This window comes from Protopterus annectens, chromosome 4.part1, assembly GCF_019279795.1.
Source record: "Protopterus annectens isolate FY-2018-M chromosome 4.part1, PAN1.0, whole genome shotgun sequence".
Classification (NCBI taxonomy): domain Eukaryota; kingdom Metazoa; phylum Chordata; order Ceratodontiformes; family Protopteridae; genus Protopterus; species Protopterus annectens.
The window spans coordinates 891,719,362-891,743,380 of NC_056734.1; the positions used below are offsets into that span (position 1 = coordinate 891,719,362).

The 24,019-nt window shown below is 35.3% G+C and overlaps 1 protein-coding gene across 2 annotated transcripts in view; it reads left to right on the forward strand.

Annotated features, from left to right (window-relative positions):
- VWA5B2 (von Willebrand factor A domain containing 5B2) overlaps positions 1–24,019 on the forward strand; it is a 1,682,718-nt gene that overhangs the window by 1,584,962 nt on the left and 73,737 nt on the right. For both annotated transcript variants that reach the window (XM_044070629.1, XM_044070630.1), the window contains one exon: positions 2,835–2,909. In XM_044070629.1, the coding sequence (XP_043926564.1) occupies positions 2,835–2,909 (75 nt within the window). The remainder of the gene's footprint in view (positions 1–2,834; positions 2,910–24,019) is intronic.

Sequence of the window (24,019 nt, forward strand, 5' to 3'; positions counted from 1 at the left end):
TTTTTCTGGATGAGAATCCTTTTGTGATGAGATGAGCCACGTAGAAGGATTTCCTGACCACTGTGGCAATGTGATTATCAAAGGAGAGACTACTGTCCACCTGTGTCCCAAGGTCTCTTATCACATTTTCGGCATTAAGTAGACTACCAGCTATGTGGTAGTTCATGGGTACAGAGTTTTTACCAAAGGGGATGACAATACACTTTTTGGCATTGAGCTTCAGGCCATGGCTTTGACACCAGGTATCTGTCTCAGTGAGGCCCTATTGTAGGTTGTCCACATCGTTAGGAGTTTCGATTATGGCTTCTAGTTTGCAGTCATCTGCAAACTTTGTTAGCCAAAGACCTTCTGTGCTGGCCTGCACTTCAGAGAAGTAGATACCAAACAGGAGAGGACCCAGGACTGAACCCTGTGGTACTCCACTTGTCATTGGACTGATGCCGGATTTGGAATCCGCTACTTTCACAGTGTGGGTTCTGTCCGTGAGCCAGTTGGCAACCCATCTTGTGACATAGGGATTTATACCTAGTTTAGTGAGCTTATCTATAATTCCAGAGTGGGGGATGGTATACCTTTATTATCATCATAAGAGCTTGTTTCAAGTATATATTGATGTTTATTTCATTTAGTACAGTATATACTTAACCTGTTTTTATTATTGTTTGTTTAACATTTGTTTGTTTGATTTTTATTTAATTTGTAAAGTGATTTGTTCATAGATTAGTACTAGGCTAACTGCCCTTGTGGGCCATTTTAAGCCTAGCCAGTTACCTCATGTGAGAATCGAACCCTACCCCTTGTATTTGTAAGGTAAACACTTTAACAATCATAGCAACCTCCTAAAGCACTGTGGTGAAATCTGAAATGATGTGAGCTGACGAATACATATCCTTCTCCTAATCATTAATCTTTCACTTGTTATTCTCACCCAGTTTTATATCCATATAGTAATGCATCCTGCTACAAGATCCTTTAGTTCCTTGCTCTTTGTTCTTGCCATCTTGAGAAAAATTTATTGTCGGATGTACTAAACTCGCTTCTGACTCTGTTCCATTTAATGCAACATGAGTAAATTATGCCATTTTCTTTCATCTTGCTATGCTGATTAATACATAAAGCTAGAGAGATGGTTCTTGGGATCCATGTCAAGAGCATATAATAATTGATTATGATTGGTGAGACCCAATCATAACTATTTGTAGTGCATAGATTTTTATCTACTGGTACTACCAGTTAAAAAAATATCTGATGTACTTACTGGCTTACTGTCACATAGACAGAAAGTACATATACTTGCTGGAAAAATTCAGGGACAATTTTTTTTTCAATAAAAATGTTATTGATTTTGAGTAACAGATACAAATCAGGTAATAGCTGACAACTGGATACATCAGTAATAGTTACAGATAGAAATGCAAAATATCCCCTAAGTATAAAAAAAAGTCTAAGACTAAGAACTAAATACAATATCTATAAGAGTGCTACCAGACAACATATGAAAGAAGAGAATGAGAAAAACAACAAAGCGGAGCATTACTTCTTCAGCACATTAATGAAAAGGAAGTTACTAGACTAACTGAATTTATGGAAAGCCTAACTAGCAAAGAAAAAATGCTTTCCAAAACCTACAAACTGGTAAACCTCAATATATATAAATCCATTTATCTACACTCTAAATACTGGGATCAATATGTAACTACATTCACAGAAGAGCAGAAACTCAAAGCAAGCTATCTCCTTTTAAAAAAACTCATCTACACGCAATTAATTATCAATAATAACACCTACTATACACTTTCTGTTCTTAATAAATTTGATCCCAAAATCTTTCCATCGTGTTCATGTTGTTCGTTTCCCCATGCTGACCTTATACATAAATAATCCTCTAATTTAAATTACTTACTGACTGATGTCTGCAAACTTCCATGATGTATGAGGTAAGATATACAGGGTCAGTTTAGAGTGAAGGAAAGTCCCTTCCATGAGACTGATCATAACAGTGCTGAGGGGGTGTAACAATTGTAACATACTCTTGAAAGCACTGTTACTGTTGGACCTCACACTACAGAAGCACTTTAGTGGTTTGTTTTTGTCCTATTTTGGAGTAAAATCATGGTGCTCCATATTCTTTATACTGTATTGTGCTGTAAATTGATTTTTTTCCTTTAAACTTTTAGATTGGGTTATGTATTATGTCTCATAATTCTGTCAGAAGTACAACTAATATAACTAGGTTTGTATAAATACTTTCTCTGTGTAACAGTAAGTACCACAAAAGCTAACACTTAAGTTGTTAGTACAAAAATGATTTATGTGTTCATAAGTGACTAAAGGTAATCTTACTGCAAGGCTAGCTTTTCCAAGCCTTTACCTCTGTTCTTTCTTGCTGTAGGGATTGAGTTGGGAGTGCTCACATCTGGACTGTGAAGCATGATTTTTTTTCTGCATGACTCCACTTGTAGTGTCAGCCATAAATATGCAGGTTTACTGATGTCCCATAAGGCATGTTGGCTTCCTGTGCTTTGTACCCATAATCCCTCTCCTTTATTTTCTAACAGGGGACTTGGCGATAAGGATATAGGTGTGGAAGGAATTAGTACGCTCTTCTACTCTCCCACTAGTCTGGCAATAACAATATAGCTGTAGGGTAACTATGCAGCACAGAGATGCATGCAGGCAGTGAAAGAAAACAGTATAATACTTTGAGAAGTGATGTGAACATAGCAATGATGGCATTAATAATTTGTGATAGGGGACAGTGCACTTGTGGGAGAAGTATGCCTATCAAACTTTCTCTGGTTTTATGCTTCTTTAAACACTTTTTATTGTTACAGAGAGGGAAGAGAGTCCAGCATCACCAGTGAGCATGACTTCTTCTTCAGGGTGGGAAAGACAAAGCATCCCAGATGGTAAGTCTGAACCATGCAGTGAAGATGGAAACAGATATGTTTACATGATTACACACTTACACCCTGAGATGAGTATGTATATCATGAATTAGAATAATGAGTTTAGTTCTGTTATGGACTGAGAGTCACTCACAGTCATGATGTAACCAAAAGAGGGTCAGTGTAGTAATGTATAATATAGGAATAAACCATGCCTCCTTCTTACTTTATGCTGAGTTTGCATCAATATAGATAAATATACAGTATATCCTATATTAGGTACCTTTTAGCTGGTGAGATTCTTTTCACAAAAGAAATTGCATTGAACTGCTTTTCTGTATACAAAAAGAACCGTATATATTCAGTTGGCATTTGCAGTAGAAAATATTTAGTTTTATTAGTCTTTGTGGAATCTCCATTTTTTTGAATACTCCAAGTTGGAAATGTTATTTATTGTTGATAACTACTTAAACTTGTGCTCAGAATTTGAAAATGGCTACAGTCATAGGAAATACTTATATTGCATTACATTTGTGGAGCAATAGAAGGTAACGAAGCTTGTCTTGCTTGCATTTTAAATGCATTTAACAAGCTTTCTTCCCACCATCCCTGTTATCTCCTGACTCTTTCTCTTCATGTTTCCTGACATCTTGAAAACCTTTGACCATTTCTCATGTCCTTGATATGATCTCTGCACCTGTACAATGTCTCCTCTGTCTTTTATGGTCCCCAATGTGAACAGATTCATCACTTCAAGACTCTGGTCATACAGATTTCCCTCCATCTAATGCAGCTTTCTGGTGTGTGTATGCGTGTGCTTGTGTGTGTGTGTGTGTGTGTGTGTGTGTGTGTGTGTGTGTGTGTGTGTGTGTGTGTGTGTGTGTGTGAGTGTGCGTGTGTTTACTTGTGTGCACCTGTGTGTGTGTGTGTTTGTGTGTGCGCGCGCGTGTGTGTGTGTGTGTGTGTGTGTGTGTGTGTGTGTGTGTGTGTGTGTTTTACATTTTATTTTGTTAATTCCAGCTTGATAACCTGCTAAATGGACTGGTTGACAGATCGTTTTCAGCCACAAAATGGGGACCTCTGGACTATTTCCTGCAGTCAGATTTCCCTTTCCTTGTATGGCCTGCAGAAATGTATTAAATGCACACAGTACTGAAAGTCCAGCCTAAACAGGATCTGGTTCACTGTCAATTTTCTGATCATTTGGTCAGTCTTTCCAAAATCTTTTTTGAACACTTTTCTCCCATTCTTCACAGCTGATCATTTCTTTGTGTCATCAGCAAAGAGGATGATCCTGTTTTCTGCCTGATGCAAACACAGAGAGAAGCACCAGACTCAGAACTGACGCATGCAATACTTTACAACTGATTTTCTTTATTTTGGACATTGTCCGTCTCACCAGAAACATCACTGATAATCTTCAACCATTCAGCAGTCCAAGGTCTCAGTTTTGGTCATACACCAACCTACACAGTTTTCCTTTCAACTACCTGTGTAAATGTGAGCCAAATTCCTTGCTGAAGTCACGGTAGACCATACCCACTGACATCCTCACGTCATGCTATCAGGGTCACCTCCAGCCCAATCATACATATGGTTAAAACTGTGTAACATTTTGTTGAATGTACTTCTGGAGATTGTTATCCTTCACAAAAAGAAAAAAAAACTCACCCTCAGGATACTCTCCTTGACTTTCACTGCCTGTAGTTTTTTGATTTTCCAGCTTCTGCATTTGTTATCCAGTCTTCAGTTGCATCTCTGGTTAATCATCTCCTGAACAGCTCCATAAAATGACTTACAGCACACTAGCCAGATTCTTGGTGACTTTGAGAGGTTGAACATCTGATGTGTTTTTTATGTGGTAGCCACCTAAAGGAAATCCAATTTGTTCTCCTCCCTCATCTGTCCTAGTGCCTGTATTTTGCTCTCCTCGTTCCATCTTTGCTTCACATCCACAATAACACCCTCCTGTAGTTTTATTGTGGTGAGACAAAAGCAGTGTTTTCATATAGTATGGGTGCTTTTGTCCATTATTGTGTGGGCTGTCTCTCATCTATGCTCAGCCTGACCAGGACTGTCCTTTTGTTTCTCCTCTCTGTTATGTACCTCACTTTCTCTTCTCTTGTCTTCTGTCAATTCATTTGCAATCCTCTTTTCTTTATTACCTTCTACTAACCTCCTCATTCTGTCCTCCTCCACCTACCCCCACCTCTTTTACACTAAATATTAGACCCACTTTTCTATGTAACCACTATGTCCTTCTCCTCTTTATGCCTTATTACCTCTTCCTCAAATCATTGTCTATAGGCCAGAAACCTCAAATGAAGACCTGTTCAATATTTTTATTACTACTTCAGTTTTATCCCAGTCTCCTACTTCATCTTTGACCCCCTGCCAAAGCTCAGCAAAATCCACTATCCTAACGTCACACACCATCATCTATATCTTTGTATTGGCAGAAGGAGCAGACTGGAAAAAATAAGTAAAAAACTTCTGTTGTCATATTGAGTTAGGAGCTTTCATCTCTACTATCTGGGACTTCATCAGAACTGAGTAATGTAATCACATTTTACAATTATGTAGCTAAAACTCATTCAGAACAACCAATAAGTAAAAAAAACATATACAAATACCAGTTAACCAGCATCACTCTTTAAGAAGAGTCGACATTTAAAACTATGTTAAACGTAATATCTATAATATGCCTTGTGAAATATAAAAATGTAAAAAATTGATGAAATGAATTAAAAATAACAATATTGCTCATCATAATTATCTGTCATTTTATATTATTATTATTATTATTATATTTTTACATTTTGGCTGCCCTTAACTTAATTAAGGTAGCTATTGAAATACCTTTGTTTAATTCAGGTTTTTCACTAGCATCCAGCCCCTGCCCATACCAGCTGGCAGATCCTCCTCATGGCCGAATATCCCAGTCATCTTCCTTTCCCTTTCTAGCCTGTAAATAAGTCTCTCCCAGCATATGCCTAACATGTTTAGTGCCACATAAATTATGTCTTCCTTCTCCTAGCCTGATGTCATCTCTCATCCTGCTCCCCTATTATTTCTGATATGGGCAATACCCTGAATCAATTCACAGACCACCTTCCTTTTTCTTTGCAGTTATGGCACGTAATCTATGTGTTGACCCTTTCTACAGCACCAAGATCACCTTTCAGAATTTGCATGCAACAACTGTACTTCAGAAATGCAATAAACTGTGCGAGTGTGCGTGTGCGCGTGCACGTGTGTGCGCGTGTGCATGTGTGTGCGCGTGTGTGTGTGTGTGTGTGTGTGTGTGTGTGTGTGTGTGTGTGTGACTTTATTTCTTCTTCAGAGTACTGAGTACTGATCCTGCCCCTTCCCTTGTCCCCTTCATGGTGAGACATACCTCTCAACTGTCCAGATTTTAGCCTCAAACATTTTGTCAGTACTTCATAAAAGTTTTTTTTTTCCTGGCAAATCACTGGAATAATCTGAGGAATGAAATTTGTAAATGATGTCATATATTTGAGTTTCAGACTTCATATCCTTTAGAAAATGCATTTTAATACATACATTGTTATTCTAGAAACTTTCTAAGTTTATAACAGCAATATTTAAAATCTGTTCTTACTTTTGGGCCCATTATATCAGTCTTTGCCCAAATTTCTTGGGATAAGAGGTTGATATGTATGTGGTGTGGTGATTCTTCTTTTGCCCGACTGGGCATTTACTGCCCTGTTTTATGTATGTTGCTGCCATATAAACAACTCTCTGTTATTTCTTACCTGTGAACAATCGCCTTTTATACGTATTATAGATCTGTGAAACCAGAAATGTCCACCTTTATCTCCTGTATCACTGCTTGTATTACCACAGTCTTCACACACAGACTCTCTGTACTACAAATGAATACTACTCAGCCATGGTGCAAGGTACTTGGTGTAGTTTTGCAGTACCTATTCTGCAGTACAGCACAATGATTGTGCTGCACTGCTGAGTGTGCCATCCTTCTCATCAAATGCTAAACTGAGGTCCCATCTGTCTTGAATTGGTAGCAGCTCAGGTGGATGTAGCAGATCCCATAGCACTTATCAAAAAAAAAAAGACGAGGGAAAATTCACCTGTGCTCTAAGCAGTGTCCCCCTAGAAAGTATGAGTGTCACCTTGGGCCTCCCCTGAAAAACAGGATACCGGTGTAATGGGACTAAGCCAGTGTGCACATTTGGATACTTAACCCTACAACAACAAATTTAAAAGCAATCATTTTTCTGGGGATGGGGGCAAGCCTCTATGCACCTCCTATACCCCCCTGCTACTTTTATATATCAACTACATCACACAATATCAGGGAAATAGGATAATCTTCAACCCATTGTTATGTCAATCTTGAACAATTTGGTCTACAGCTTCCCCTCTCAACAAAAACATAACCTCCAGGAAAGCTGCTGACAGAATGAAAAGTTGACAAATTTGACCTGACCCGTATATAGTGGAAAAATAATACAGGTGACATGTGGGCTCTTATTGTGAAACCAGTTTATCAACAGAATGTAAACATCTGTTTAGTCTTGCCAAAGGATAAAGTGACATATGAGGTCTGTACCAATGTGCACACAGTATCTTATGTCCACTCAGTTTCTGACTACAACAAGAACAAATGCAATCTCTAGTACCATTCTGTTTCCAAGCAAATGGGTTCCAAATCTCACGTGTGCTAATCAGTTCATGTGCATCTTCTCCAGAAGTGCTGCTTTTGGCATTCGGTTCATACTTAAGAACTCCAGACCTTACCTTATCTTTTCCAACATCGTACTATGGCTACACAAACCTTTCTTTTTATACACCTTTCACTAACACGTGGTAAATTGCCAGAGATGCAATGAGTTCTCCCTTAAAGCTTTATCTACAATGTATACCCTCTGTGGTCCATTTAATCTTTATGGTCATCCTACTCCTAGTTATATTGGTGAGGGGGACATGTAATTTTGGCAAAGTGCAGTACAAATTTTCTAAAATATTTAGCCAGGCCCAAAAATACCCTAGTCTGTTTCTTTGTTTGTGTTACTCACCAGTCCCTAAAGGACTCTTCTCTCCTCATTTCTTTCCAGTTCTGATAATCCTCCTCTTTATTTATTTTACTTCTCTGTCATACCATTATTGTTTGAGGGGGCATTCATTCTAAGCTTGGCCTACTTAGAGCAATCTATGACAGCTTACACCTTTGCTAGGTGTGAATCCCGGTCTTGATATGAGTTTGCATTCCCTAAATCAGTTAAAGTGTAGCGATGTAAGTTTTAAGTATTACCTTGTCCATTTAAAGATGAAATGTGGCTGTAGCACCATGAAGGCCAGATGAAATGACTTTGTAGTAAATCCTGGGTGGTCAGGAACATAGTCTTCCTTAGCCATTCAGTCATCTAACCTAAGCATATGATAACTCTCAAACTTAGAAATGCTGATGATTTTTGGAAGTCATTGCAAAATATAATGATTCTCTCTGGTGTTGTAACCAAAACTATAGTGTTATTCTGTTCATCACTAGATGCTTTGATAAACCTTAATCATAGCACTATTTTACTTCTGAAACTTCTTTCTTTGAGATTCATGGGTACTGTATCACTTTAAATTAACTTTCTCACTTGTGTTGGTTTCTACATGATGTTTAATCAGATTATTTTTGACAGCCAGTTCTGAGAAGATCAATTTGCTTTGTAGTAGAAATGCTTGTATCTCCAGTTTTTGGGGGTTGGATAATATGTCATGTACTAAGACCTTGGGTACATACAATAACCTTCTCTCTATAAGATTCCTTGGCCTCAACTGCCACACTCTCCATGACATCTGTACCTCTCTCCAGGGCTTTAATAGTCTCATTTAACATACTTATTTGGGGCATCACATTCCCATTTTATATAACTTTATAATTTGCATCATTTATTGTTCTATGACCTCAAAGGTTTCCTGCCACTATATTAAAAGCATGTTCTCAGCCAATGACACTAAGACTAAAACTTGGACCCAGAACTGGAAGTCTCTGTTGTTGAAAATTCTGCATTCATGTTGTGCATCCTCTGTAATGCAGCCTACGCCCCTTTCTGTACACCCTCAGACTGTCAGACTATAAGCATTAATCTGTCACGTAGGCTAGTGTAATACTCCAATACAATTCAAAACAAGATTGCTTCCTCTTACTATGTCTCTTTGGTGAAGTTTAATAACTTCCTGGGATAGCAGTCATACTGAAGGTGAAATGGACTAAATCCTGTTGGCCCCTGTGGTACTTCCCAAATGACAAATACAAGACAAGGTACCAGCTGATCCCATGTTTTCCCATCCTCCTCAATGACCTTCCTTAATAAATTTTAAAGACCTATTGAAACGCTTTACCAATTTTCAGTCAGCGGGTGATATAAGAAGGCTCTTAGTTGTTGTACTGTAAATCACTAGCATAGATAATGCATCATTTTGGACATAAATTGGGTTCCTTGATTAGTAAGCATTTCTTTTGGTATTGTTTGCCACCCCTGAAAATAGTAGAACCAGTTTAATTGCTGGAGCTTTGACACTGGCCTTTTAGAGTGGGATTGCTTCTGGATATTTAGTGACATACACTAGTGACATGCACTAGGACTACTACTACATACTAAATCTCATTATTTGACTTAACCAGTGATACAATATTATCCATTGCAATCTACTAAAAAGTACCTTTTTATTCACATGAGGATGAGTCCATATTTAAAGCCAGGGTTTTTGTCTGTTTTCTGACTCTCATGCAACCATGGACAAAATATTCACTTTCTAATCTGGCTAAGACCCACACCTTGATTTTTGTCCATAGCTAGGTGCCACTCTGTTCGTCAAGTTCATGTCAGTGTGCAGTTTCATGGCAAGATTCCTCAGCTGATGCATTACTTCCTCCTTGCCTTTAGTTACCCTAAGTGGTGTAGCTGGCTCAACCAGTGTCCTGCACCAGTGCCTCACCCCCTCAGCTTTTCAAGTGAAGGGCAAAAAAGAAAAAGTCTGCTCCTTCTGCTGGCACACCAACCAGGGCACCAGATACATACCCCTTCCCTCATGCCCCAGCACTTCAATAGAAGAACAAAAAAAAAAAACGTCTGCTATCAGATACTTGGGACTCCTGAAATGCAGGTTCAGTCTCTGCACTCTACCCCTGACCCTCATTCCTCATATTTTAGTACAATAATTAAAAAAAAATATTTTTTTTTTCTTTTAAACTGTAGCAAAAAATTTCTACAGGCAACTTAGATAACACATATAGTGCTATAGCAATCATGTATAACTACAAATGCAACACTGACTTTTAAAAGCCGATATGGCACTAAAGAGCTATCCAGAATTTGGAATCGGATAATGGATTGAATAGTGGATAGCACCCCCTATACAGTACTTCATTTTGGAGTTCAAAGCATGGATAAGAAGAAGGAAGATCACCATCATGGTAATATTTTTATTGGCTCTACTCAGAGTTACAGCTTCCCACCAGGCCTTTTTAAAAATGTAACCAGCCCACCTAAAGGTGAGCTAATTTACAGGTTTCTTTCCTGTTAGCTTCCTGTGAAGAAGTTATCTTCCAATACAAGCAACAGCCCATACAACAACCATGAATATTCTGTTTCTGACAATCTTGCTTGTTACCTTTGCTTTTTCCTTGTGGGCCTGTGACGTCATTCCAGTCTCACTCCTTACTGTAGTTGATCCTTAGCTTCTGGGGGGGGGGGGTGAAGGGTTTTTCTCCATGTAAGCTTACCCATACTGTTGTCCCCTTTGGGCTCTCTAGTACTATTCATAGGGCCTTTACTGAACCTAAATTTGTTAATGTTCATAAGTGTTGGTAGTTCCCTCTCCTTTCACAGGATAGCAAAAATAGAGCTGTGGACCATTTGTCCTGAGTGGCTACCACTTTAAGTTGGGCATATGGTTTACAAAAGCACTTCTCTCATTCCAGTGTTTCCACAACTTATTAAAATTAGGGAAATCTTTCCCAATTGTCATGCAATGAGTTAGACACAGCACGGATGCAACAGTGTCTTTCCAAACTCAGTTCAGCTCACTACTTGGACAATGGAGCATCTTTTTTTTTTTGTCCCCTTGGGTACACACTGCTACAGCATCTTTTTTTCTACGTGTTTTTGCTTTACAAATATATTGCCCCATTAAAAAGTTGACAATGTTACCAGAATCTAGCAGCCCTTGCAATTCTTTCCCATCTACTAGCATAGCATACTTAAATAGTATGGCAGTTTTAGTTTTGTAGTATCAAAATGCAGTTTCAGCCATTCTAGCAGAAGTCTAACCACATTCCATAGATTCTACACCATCCTGATCTTTCTCAGTATGTTTGATATTTAAATTAGTATTAAACTAGCATTACCAAATTTAGAAGTGTGGCAATATCATAACACAGTGTAGTAGTTTTTGCCTGTAAAGTACATGACGTTATGTAGGAATGATATTTACTAATATTATTTGCATTGACTGCAAGCACGCTAGTATTATTTCTTTTAATTTGTCTAGGGCAGTCTCAGTTTGGAGCTCAATGTTGTATGTCTCACAGCAACCGTGGGTGGCACATTTAATGTCCTGGATTTGGTGGCATTTTCATTATTGTTTACCTCAGACAATGGCACTGCCTGCAGATTTAGGCCTGAGAAATCTTTAAATCATCGGACTATACTGCATTTGTAATTTACACCACTGGTATTGTAAAGAACAAGAACCGTGGTATTTTGTTAGCTATATTCCTGCTTGATCTTCCACTTCTTATTTTTCAGTCCCAAGAGGACTGCAGTGATTTCTAGTAGACCTGTTGTGCTTTCAGTCTGATCTGTGATATTAATACTTGAAAATGACTGTTGGCTTGAGTTGGTGCTTCACTTCAGCACAGAAAACTCTAGAAATAAATCTACTTTCACATTTCTGTTACATAAGTAAACAGGTGGCATATTATTTTTATGAAAAAGATCTGCACACTTTTATGTTCACACAGAGCATGTTGTCAAATATTTCATCCACAAGATGTTGTTATGGCATACTATACATTGCCTGGGTTCTCCTGTATTTGTATTTTTTGTCACATACATGATTAATTGGTTGAATGGTGAACCTTTTCACTGTAGTAGTTGGTGTCTGTGATTAGCAGTGATTCTACCCCTTAATTTCATTTATAGAAGTAAGGACTCTGTTTCAGAATTTAGTATTCATTGTGTACAGGTATAGAAATGTATCAGATATGGACTCATTTTCTACTGAAATGCCAATGACCTAAGCCCTCAGCATAAAAAGATACTATTCAACTAGTAGTACATCTCAATGTTTTCTGATGCAGTTGCAAACCAGCTGCTACCACTGGAAGCTTTTATCATTTGCTGCATATGCAATACAGTATGGCTTCCCCATCCCCCACACACAGCTGGAGCTTGCTCCATCATCTGGATGAGATACCAGGAGTGACATGAGAAAAGGGAGTGTGCATTTTATTTTCACTTCTGAAATGCAGCTATTTTTTACAGTACAGTCTCATGCAGTGGTATTACAGTATCAATTCTGAACACTGCAGATCACATTATAAATGGAGCCAAATTGATATTTTGTACAAGTTAGAGTAAGATAAATGAGTACACTTTAGTTTTAGTCACATGTTCTAGAAGTCATGTTACATTACAGTGACTATTAAACATTGGCAAACCACTTTGCAGTTAAGACATGATAAAGGGCAAATTATCATTCCAGGGGGTCCTAAACGAAAGACCAGTACTGGTAGAGTTTTTATTAGAATCTAGAACAGAAGTTGCTCTTAAAAAAGGAATAATTAGCAGAACATATAAAATATTGCATGATGACTATAAGAATCAACCAGAAGAGATTAGAAAGGATTGGGAAGTGACACTGGATAAGAAATCAACTAAGAAACAAATATGCAACAAAATCTAGAAGATTTATAGTTTTTTGCCAAAAAAGCAATTATTAGAAAATGGAAAACAAAATCTAATTTAAACCAACTATACTAGAAGTAGTGAATATAGTAACATAGATAAAACAACTGGAACTGAGAACTTTAGAAAAGGGTAGGAGCAAACTACATAGGAAAAAATGGAAATGATGGATGGTTTAATTCCAGAATTTTACAAACTTGTACCTGATAACATCTTGAAAATCTTACTCAGTGCATTCCAAGAAGTTAAAACTATAGCAAACATCCCTCCCTCATGGAAATATTCTATCACCTCTCCCATCTTAAAACCAAATAAAGAGCCCAACCTTTGCATATCATACAGGCCAATTTCTTTGCTTAACATTGATTACAAGATATTCATGTCAATCTTAGCAGACAGATTAAATAATATTCTTTCAATATTAATTCATGAAGACCAAACTGGCTTTATCAAAAGCAGAAAGGTACAAGACAATGTAATTAGATTACTCTCCTTAATAGACTTAGCAAACAAGAAAAATGAGCTTTCTATTTTAAGCTTTGATATAGCTAAAGCTTTTGACTCCCTAAGTTGGCCATATCTGTTTAAAGCTCTGCAAAAATACAATTTCTCCCCAAAACTTTATATGATTAGTTAAAAAGCTATATGAAAAGTCCATAGCCTATGTAAAGTTTGGATCTTATCTATCTAGCCCATTTGAAATATTAAGAGGTAATAAACAGGGGTGCCTCCTCTCCCCATTACTCTTTGCCCTGGCTATTCAGCCTCTTGCAAATTATGCTAGAAATAATGACAACGTTAAGGGATATAAAGTGTCAGATAAATTATCCCCCAAGATACAACTGTTTGCTGTTGACCTACTAATAATGTCTAATGATATTAAAAATTCCATAGATCACCTATTACATAACCTAGACTTCTTTGCAAACATCACTAGTCTAAAATTCAATTACAACAAAACTCAGGCACTTCTAGTGAATAAAAATGTTACTATGAAACTTAGATCAAAAAGAGACATAAACTGGGAGGGCCTGCATATTAAAATATCTAGGTATCTTTATTGAATCTAATTATAAAAAATCACTCACATCTAATTACCAACAACTTATAAACTCAATTACTAGTCTAGTAGACAGTTGGAACAGACTCTTCTTCTTCACATTTGAAGACCGACTAACTTTAATCAAAATGATATTGTCACCTAAAATCTTATTCATTGACCAAGCCTAATTCTCCCACCTGCCAAAATTAAACAGAAAATGAATAACTTACTACTCAACTTCCTTTAGTATCCTAAAAAAACAAGACTTTATCTTCTCAGGCATACCACAAGCTAGGATGAAGGAGGTATAGGGTTTCCAAATATTGATTTTTATTTAAACTCTGCATTTATTAACATAGTGTTGCTTTGGAATAATACTTCTTTTACATCATATTGGAAATTAATAAATGAAACCTTACTTCTTAATAGTAATAGGACATTGCTTGAAACATATGCTCAAATACATATAAGCATCTTTATATGGATTTTAAATATACATTCAAAGTGAAAGGTCAAAACGTGTCCTCACACCTCTTATAAACCAAATATTGTTGTGGTTTAAAAGGCTTATGTTTTCTAATCAATTAATTAAGAATGTATTAATAATTATGTTTCCTATTGCTTACACAAATTAATGTGTGATATCTTTTGATACTCGGAAAATTTTAGGATTTAAGAAGTGTGACCTATTATATTGGAATAAATTTCTCTCAGCTAATAGTATAAGTTCGGCAGACTATTTGATCAGCAGATATTGTTTGCAAAATTGAAATTGGCTGGACATCCAAACTTGTATGGATTTTATACATACTAAGCTCATGTCCTCATTAGAGGCATGCAGTAAGTAAGAGTAACTTAAAAATCTTGGATTTTATCTCAGCAGTTATTAATAGCTCACCCAAGAGCACTTCATACATATCTGTTATTTATAAAATTCTCAGAAATTATTTTAGCAAAACAGATGTTTCTTTTTGGAATTATTCAAGTGAAGTTAATAGACAAGTATTCCTCAGAAAAAGATAAAAAAAACGTTGTTTATAGTCAGTGAATGAATCCACATCTTCCCTGTTCTGGCATATGTACACATGGAAATTTTTACATAGATGTTTTTTCACCCACTTAGATTAGAAATAACGTACAAGAAATATGAAATGAAATGCTGGGGATGTGGATGCCCTGATGCTGACTGGATACATATGGTTGTTAATTGCAAAATAATTTCCCCATTTTGGTTAGACTTTAAATATCTTTGTAAAGCTCTATGGAATGACGACTTTATAATTTCTGACTCCCTTATCCTTTCAGTGTTCCTGTTTCTGAAGTCATTCCTAAAATCAAACATTTTTACTATGGTCTATCCTGTCTATAGCAAGGAAAATTGTTACTAAAAATGGAAATCCCAATCTACTCCTGTCTTTAAAGTTGAGTTTATTCATCTTGTGAAATACATTTGTGAGAATGATATTGCTATTATACAACCAAGGACTAACAACACAACTCATCATTTAATTGCTTAGACAAAATTGTCTAATCTGTTAGAGAAATATTAAGTGTTCTCCTATGTATATTGCTTTTTTAGTTGTTATGGACATTGTATATAGTTCATTTATTTTTTTCTTGTTACTATACTGTTAAGTTATTGTGTTATAAAATGAATGAAAATGTTTTGGGAATAAAAGAAAGGGTGTGAATTGCGGTAACAATACATACAGGAAGGAATGAGGCTTAAAAGAGGGCAGGACTTAAATGAGCTATGTAATGTTTCACTGAAAATGATTGGGTAGATTGTAAGTGATATATAATATTTGCATCTGGGAGTGTCTCAGTATGGTTTGTGATGTAAAATGCTTGAAACTAGGATTGTGCTAGTGTGGTTTGTTTTCATTTATATAAATGTATTATTGCGTATGTCATAAGGATGGTTTAATAAAGATGTTTCTTGATTAAAAAAGGGCAGGAACTGAATAATGTATGTAATGTTGCATAGGTTGTATGAGATATAGCAATACATGTGAAGTATAATGTTTGTAAACATGAACTTATTAATACTTTTTGATTATTTTTATATAAATGTACATTTGCATATGTCTCAAGTGATAATTCAATAAAGGTGTTTAAAAAAAATCAAAGTGGGATATTCCATGGCGACTTTTTGTCACCACTGTTCTTTTGTCTTGCCCTTAACTCATTAAGTGGTCTACTTAACAAATTAGATCATGGCTATAATAATTTGGCTCCCAGAAAACAAAAACGTATAAAGACTTATCATCTTCTTTTGTGGATAATTCAAAACTGTATACGTCATGAGATGAAGAACTGAAATCACAACTGCAAATGGTCAAAACATTTTCACATGATATAAGAATATCATTTGGTCTTGATAAATGTGCAAAACAGGAAAACTGCATCACTAAGAAAACATCAGTTTGGGACAAGAATGCGATATCAAAGGACTTGAGCAAGAGGGAGTATATAAATACTTGGGAATTGATGAAGGATCAATAATGAAACATGAACAAATGTGAATAATACTTAGTAAGAAATATTTTAGAATACTAATATTAATACTGAAAACTGTGTTGACATCTAGGAGCAAAGTATAAGCTATAAACCAATTTGCTCTTCCTGTGAAAACTTACAGGTTTGGAGTGACTGACTGGCCCCAAAAGGTACTCGACCAGTTGGACAGGCAAAAAAAGGATGCTTTACACTTATCAAATGATTTATAAAAAACATTGCATACCAAGATTATATAATCCCCATTCTGAAGGAGGTATGGGCCTCCTCAAAATTGATTATATCTATAGATCTACAATTTTAGGACTGCATACATATCAGGTGACCTCACAAGACCCAAACATAGTGAAAGTTTTAAAACATGAGGAGAATAATTCTAAGATGACTTCCCTGCTTAGTTTAGCAGAAGCATATTGGTGTCAAGCGGGAATGGAAATCAAACCAGAAGTAGATAAAAATCAGGCAGCAACTGAATGTGCCAAAAAAACAAAAGAAAGAATATAAGGTAAAGGATCAGATGAGAAGGCAAGAAATGTGCAGAATGCATAAATATAGTTGCAAATACAGAAAACTATTAGAAAATTATTAGAACAACCTCATGTTGATCAGGATCAAATGAAGGAATGGTTAAGAAGAGGTGAATTATGACACACTTGCTTTCTGCTACTTGCTCAAAAAGTGTTCAAACTCCCTATATAATGACTTCCTATTTCTATGTAGCTCTCCCAACAGCCAAACCTGTAAAACTATATAGCCCCACCAGAACCCAAACTCTAACCTACATTTATAACAACCAGTTTGCTACAGTTTAAAAAGCAGAAATAAAACTTGAATACTGTAAACCTCTGTGCAGCAAGGTATAAACTGTAACAACTATTTGCTTCATTTGTAGTGAATAGTTTACCGCAGTTTAAAAGAAGAGATTATTATTTTTTTTTAAATAAAATATGTTGAAGGAGATTGGCAGCAGGTCACAGAAACAGGACCTGAATGTCTGGGGCAGGAGAGTGTGTGTGTGTGTGTGGGGGGGGGGGTTGTCGTGCATGTAGCCACCTGTTTGGTGTGCTAGTAGAAGGAACAACAGTTTTTTTTTTTTTTTGGGGGGGGGGGCTCTGCTCTTCAATGGAAGAGGTGGAGGGGGTCTAGATCTGACTGTTATTATTTATTTATTTATTTTGCTCTTCTCTTGAAGAGCTAATGGGATAAGGGGCTTGCTCATAGTACTGGACCAGGGCACTGGTTGTACTGGACCAGGGCACTGGTTGTACAAGATATGCTTCTGGCAAGAACACACAGAAGGACAAGAGGAAATGAAGAGTCATAGGAGATGGTAAAACAAGGCTATATTTTTTTTGTGGGACAGTTGCCCATTTTATTAGACTTTCAAGAAATGTAGAGGGGAAAGGTAGCATGAGGAAGGTGTGGTTATGAAAGTGGTGTAGGACCAGCAGTACCAGCACATGAATCATCACAAGAGACAAACAAAGCCTGAAAGGGGAGGTTTTGACACAAATGAGGAGGGAAACACAAAACAGAGTTCCAGTTCACCCATCATTAAATGTCTTATGTCACCTAGTGGAGAAGTGGGCCTGGACACTACAGGAAAATCAAGAGGTGACTGGCACACCACATCCACTGCTGCAGATTAGACTGCATAAAATATGAATATATGGGGAGAGAAATAGAACAACAAAAGAGAAATAAGAAGAAGACAGTGATAAAGAGGAAAACAAAAGTGTTTGTAGTACTAACCAGTAGTTTCCAGAACATGCTGGAGGGATAGATTCCTCTCCCAGAGACTTCCCATACTCTGAAACAGACTACCTATCTATGTCAAACAGAGCTCCTCATTAGCACTCTTCAAGAAAAATCTTGATGATTGGATGGGAGATAGTAAATTCACCCCGGGGATCACTTCTGTGGCTCTGCTCGACAGGGACACAGGAAAATAATTTTCTTGGGTGGCAAAAGCCAGGGTACATTTTTGGCTAGGCTTATGTAGGCCCTAGCCTAGTACCTACCTATGAACCTATGAACCTAAAATGTGTACAAACTGGGTGGCATTACAGACTCTGAAGAATTCAATTTCTGTTATGTATGCAATGGCAAACCAAAAACAGTGCAGAGGCCTGACATGAAAGTGCTACAGAAGTATATGCACCATACGTGTCATGATTATGTGCCATCTAACCAGTTCATTGTGTGCAGAACATTAGCTAAGTCTTTGAGTTGTAATGTGACCATGCAATGAATATCCTGCCACAGATTTTCAAAAGGACTGCATATGAGATTCCTAAACCCACTGATAATATTGTACCATGGTATATGAAAGCCAACATGAAGCATCATCCAACATGTCAACGGTACGCCACTACTTCTCCAGACTGGTTAGTTGTTCAATAATTTAAGAAATACTTTGGTTAAGAAAGTTTTGTTATCATACATGGTAGCTTCACATTATCTGCGTGCATGCATTTATTCATTTGTCTATTGAATTCAGGTAATAAATTCAGGAGTATTGTTAGAAATGATTGCCTTGCAACATAAACTAGGCAAGGCGTGGTTAAACATTTAGTGCCTTCATTGAAGGCTGGGCATTGGGCTGGCACATTGGTACCATAAAAATCTACTGCCAATCATTAGCGGACTGGAGTTCCACTGTGGCGACCCCTAACCGGGAAAAAACGAAAGACGAAGAAGAAGCAGTATCAATGGTAAATCACAAATCACATACAGCAGATCTAATGTTGTGAAAATTATCAGTCACAACAGACAAGTAATTTACAAAAACCTAAAGGAATTTCAGTCTTCATGTAGAGATTCACAGTTCTATGGATTAAAACACTCCAATTTTATCAGAGTAGAAATATATTATTAGAGTCATGCTTGCTTTTAAGGCAGGATAAAATGTGTATAATTAGTATAATTACCTATTCTCTAGGTGAAGTATGGACTTTTTTATATCTATCTCTAAATGTATATACATATATATATATATATATATATATATATATATATATATATATATATATATATGGAGAGAGAGAGAGAGAGTTAATGTTTGGTAACAAGGTAGGTGACCTGAAAACAATTCCGCTACGGCAATCACATCAAAAAGGAGAAACTTCTTGTCCTGGAGGGAGACTCAAAAAGCAGAAAGTTTTTTTTTTGTATTTTTTTATTGTTTTTAAGACTTATGCAGAGTTTAGCAGGGAGAACACTTGATAAACATATTTCAGTGAGTATTCTGAGATTTATATGTTTCCTCAGTACGAGGAGGCCAGATTAACTAAGGAAATTCTGAGTGCGCTGTCTGTAGGGTTATTGGTTTCTAGGTTTGTAGATTAGTACTAGGCTAACTGCCCTTGCGAGCCATTTTAAGCGTAGCCAATTATCCCCTGTGAGATTCAAACCCTGTACTTTGTATTTGTAAGGCAAACACCTTAACCATTAGGCCATCCTCCCAACCCCTAGGCCATCCTCCCAACCCTAACAGTCTATTCTGCTTCAGTATAGATCAGCGATGGTCCTTATGTTGAGCCATGAGGCCAATCAGCAGAAGTAGGCCCTGTGTCAGGACTGCATTAACAATAAGGAACAAAGCCTTTGTTTAAGAGAGGTTGTCCTATTCTTTCAGCATGAGTTATAGACTTCTTTATAGGCTCCTTACAACTAATCAGCTAGACACAAAAAAAGGAGTTCCAAATAAAGCAACTGTACTCTTTGCTGTAACTGTAGTAAATGCCTAAATATAACAGAGTCATGTGGCATTCTGCACGCATGATAATCTTATGGGATTCTTTTTTTTTTAAAACAAGTTTATTAATTTTAACATACAAAATAAATATTATGACAATCTTATGCAAGCAGTTAACATATAAACAATTATAACATCTAATAAGACAACTAAAGTATTTACAAAGATATCCACTCTAGATTAAATCAATTGATTAAACTGTATCATCTTACTAATAAAACTAAGACTGTTTTAACAAGTTTTGTAAGGTAACCCATATATTATAGTAAGATGTTTTCCTAATGGTTCTTGACTTTATTGTCATTAGTTCCATATGACATACTTCAATCATAACATTTTTAAATTCATTAAATGAAGGAGGAGTATCTGAAATCCAGTTTCTAGTTATTATTTTTCTAGCCACTGCTAGAATTGACCATAGTAAAGGAAGTTTAACTTTTTTAACACATTTAGGAACAGGGGTGTTAAATAATATAAGTGACTTAGAGACTATGAAATTATCTGTAAAAAGAGCCTGCAAAAAATCATTGATTAACATCCAATATTTCTTCAGTTTTATACAATCGTAAAACATATGTGCCCAATCAGCATTTATTTCTACATTACATCTCTTACATATGTTATCTTTTTTGTTAATTGTTTTCATCATTAGGGGTGTATAGAAAGATCTATGTAAAAATTTCCAGGTATAAAGTCTCCAATTAATAGAAGAAGTAGTTTTATAAGCAGATTCCAATATATATTGTTTATCTTGTTGTTTTGGTAATTCACCATTAATGGAATTGAAATAATTCCAGTAATTATCTGAACTATAATAGGTTTCATCTCTAATAATTTTATGTATATGTGAGAGCTTACCTTTATCAGAAACCCTTTGTTGTAAATTTAGTATCAAGTAGTCAATCAATATTGGAACAGATTCTTTAATTGTTAAAGACATTAAGTCAAGTTTGTTAGCAAGATGATATCTAAAAGTCTGAATCTCTACCCAACACGTTTCTCTCAAGTGAAATTCTTGCTTTAATAAGTCTAAATTTTTACTTTGTCTGACAGCATCTGATACCAATACTTTAAATTATTCTCTGTGACTAGAAGAGCTCTTTCAGAGGTGGATGATAAAAGAATACCTTGTGTATATAATATGGGAAATAAGATAAAATTCCACTCCTTATACTTAGGATGCGTATATATAAAATTACGATATCTAATAATAATATTTAATGGGTAACTAGTTATATATTTTGGTGTAATAGATGAGGTACAAAACTCTTTAAGTAACCATAACATGGGATTGTTTATAATAGTATTTTTGTGTGTTAATGATATTTTTGTGAAGTGCATGCTAATTAATTCCCAATATTCCTTCCATTTTGCAACATACGACTGATCTATTAGTAATGTTATAACTTTTATAATAGAAGAGATAGTGTATAAATCAAAGTCTGGAAATGCTATACCCCTTGGGACCAACTATTAGTATGTTTCTTTAATGCAATCCTAGGTCTATTAGGTGCCCATAAGAAATTTAACATTTGTGAATTTAATTTCTTAATAATTATTTTTGTAGGTGGGAGTATTATTGATTGTATTATGTATAATATCTTCGGGAATATTATCATTTTAATAATTGTGAGTCTTTCTTCCATGGTAAAAAACATATTATTCCAGCTATTGAAATGAGTTTGTATATTATGAAGACAATTACTATAATTATGATGTATAATGGATTTAATATCTTTAGTTAATATTATGCCTAAATAAGTTATTTGACCTGAATTGGGTATGTATTTAAGAAAATCACTAGTGAGTACTTTTTTCCCTGTGTATATTGGTAATATTTTAGTTTTTTCTTCATTAAATATCAATCCTGAAATATTCTTGAAATCTGTCATCTTATCAAATAATGATCGCATAGAAGAATTTGTCCCTGTTGATGTAATTAAAACATCATCTGCAAAAAGTTGGATTTTAGATATTGTATTTTCGTCTATACCAAATCCATCTATATCATTGCTGTTCCTAATCAAATTAGCCCAAGGCTCCATTATCAAAGTAAATAACAATGGTGAAAGTGGACACCCTTGTTTTGTGCCTTTTAATATGGGTATCTTTTGTGAGACATATGTTCCAATTTTAATGTATGCCAACGTTCCTTTTTATAAATGTTCAATTAAATTCACAAATGTATTAGAGAAATTTGTACACTTCAATAAGATAAACAGATAGTCCCAACTTACTGAGTCAAATGCTGAACTTATATCAAGGCTTATGAGTGTCAAATCTTTCTTTTTTCTGTTTGCATAATCAATCAGAGTTAAAGTTCTCCTTATATTATCAAAAGTAATTCTATTTGTAATAAAGCCTGTCTGATCTGTATCTATTATACTTGGAATGATTGTCTTTAATCTGTCAGCAAATATATTCATGAACATTTTGTAGTCAACATTAAGTAATGAAATGGGCCTATATGATGTGCAACTAGTTGGATCTTTATTAGGTTTCAAGACTGGTGAAATAAATGTGTATTGCCAAGATGGGGGAATTATCAATTCATTTTGAGCTGAAATAAAAACCTTATGTATTAATGAATAGGTACTCTTAGGAAGGATTTTATAAATCTCAGGAATAATACCATCATTACCTGGTGCTTTGTTTAATTTAAGTTTATTTATTTGTGTGATAACCTCTGTATATGAAATATTTCTATCTATTAATCCAGCTTGTTGTTTATTAAGTTTTTTGTTCATGTTTGTAATTATAAAGTTCTTTATTCTATCTTTAGACTCCATATTAATGTTATTATGGTTAATGTTATGAAAGTGATTTCTGAATTCATCTAATATTTCTGGTAAACTAGAAACATTCTTCTTTTTCCTTGAAGAAAAAATTTATTTGATGTGATTTTGTTTATTAAGCTTTTTCATTTTATTTTTAAGTCTATGTAAGTATTTGGGACTTATTGAGTAAGACAAAAAATTGTATTTCTCTAATGTTATTTTGACTTTGTGATTTAAAATTTCTTTGTATTTCTCATTTAATTTGTTTATTTCCTCAATGACTTTTTTGTCCATAATATTTTCCTTATTATTATGTTTATATGAGTCTAATTTATTTTGTATGTCTATTAATTCCCTGTCCCAAGTTTTCCTTTTGTTATTATACCATCTAATACTTTGTCCATATAAATAAGATTTTAAAGCATCCCAAATGTAAATAATGGAGACATCGGGTGTAGTGTTTAAGTCCAAAAAATGTTGTACCTCTGTAAGTGTATAATCTTTATAATCTTTTAGTTGGGTTAGGTATGCAGGTATTCTTTTAATCTGAACATTATGAGTAATATTTACCATAAATTCAAAGACAATTGAATTATGATCCGATATAGGGCATGAAATGATCTTAGAATTAGTTGTCAGCTACCAGTTGGTTAGAAATAAAGACTCTATCTATTCTTGAATAAGTTCTATGTCTGTTAGAAAAAAAGGTATATGGTAATGATTTAGAATCTGCCTGATTATTAATATCATTCAAATGATATAGATTAATGAAATCCTTTAAATGTTTTGCACTAGATATGATTTTCCTTTTTCCTATAGTAGTAGTATCTTTTTCATGTAGGATACAGTTAAAATCTCCTGCTAAAATAACATCTCCTTTAGAAAATGATATAATCTTATTGAGATGATATTTCACTGTATTAGTGCCAATTCCTGGTATCCAGTATACATTAATCAATGTATAGATTTTCCCATTGATCTGTATTGTAACCAGGCAAAACATTCCTTTGTCATCTTTATAAGACTTAATAATTTTTAGTGTGGGCATATTTTTGTTCCATAAAATAGCCACTCCTCTTTTTTTCTGTGTG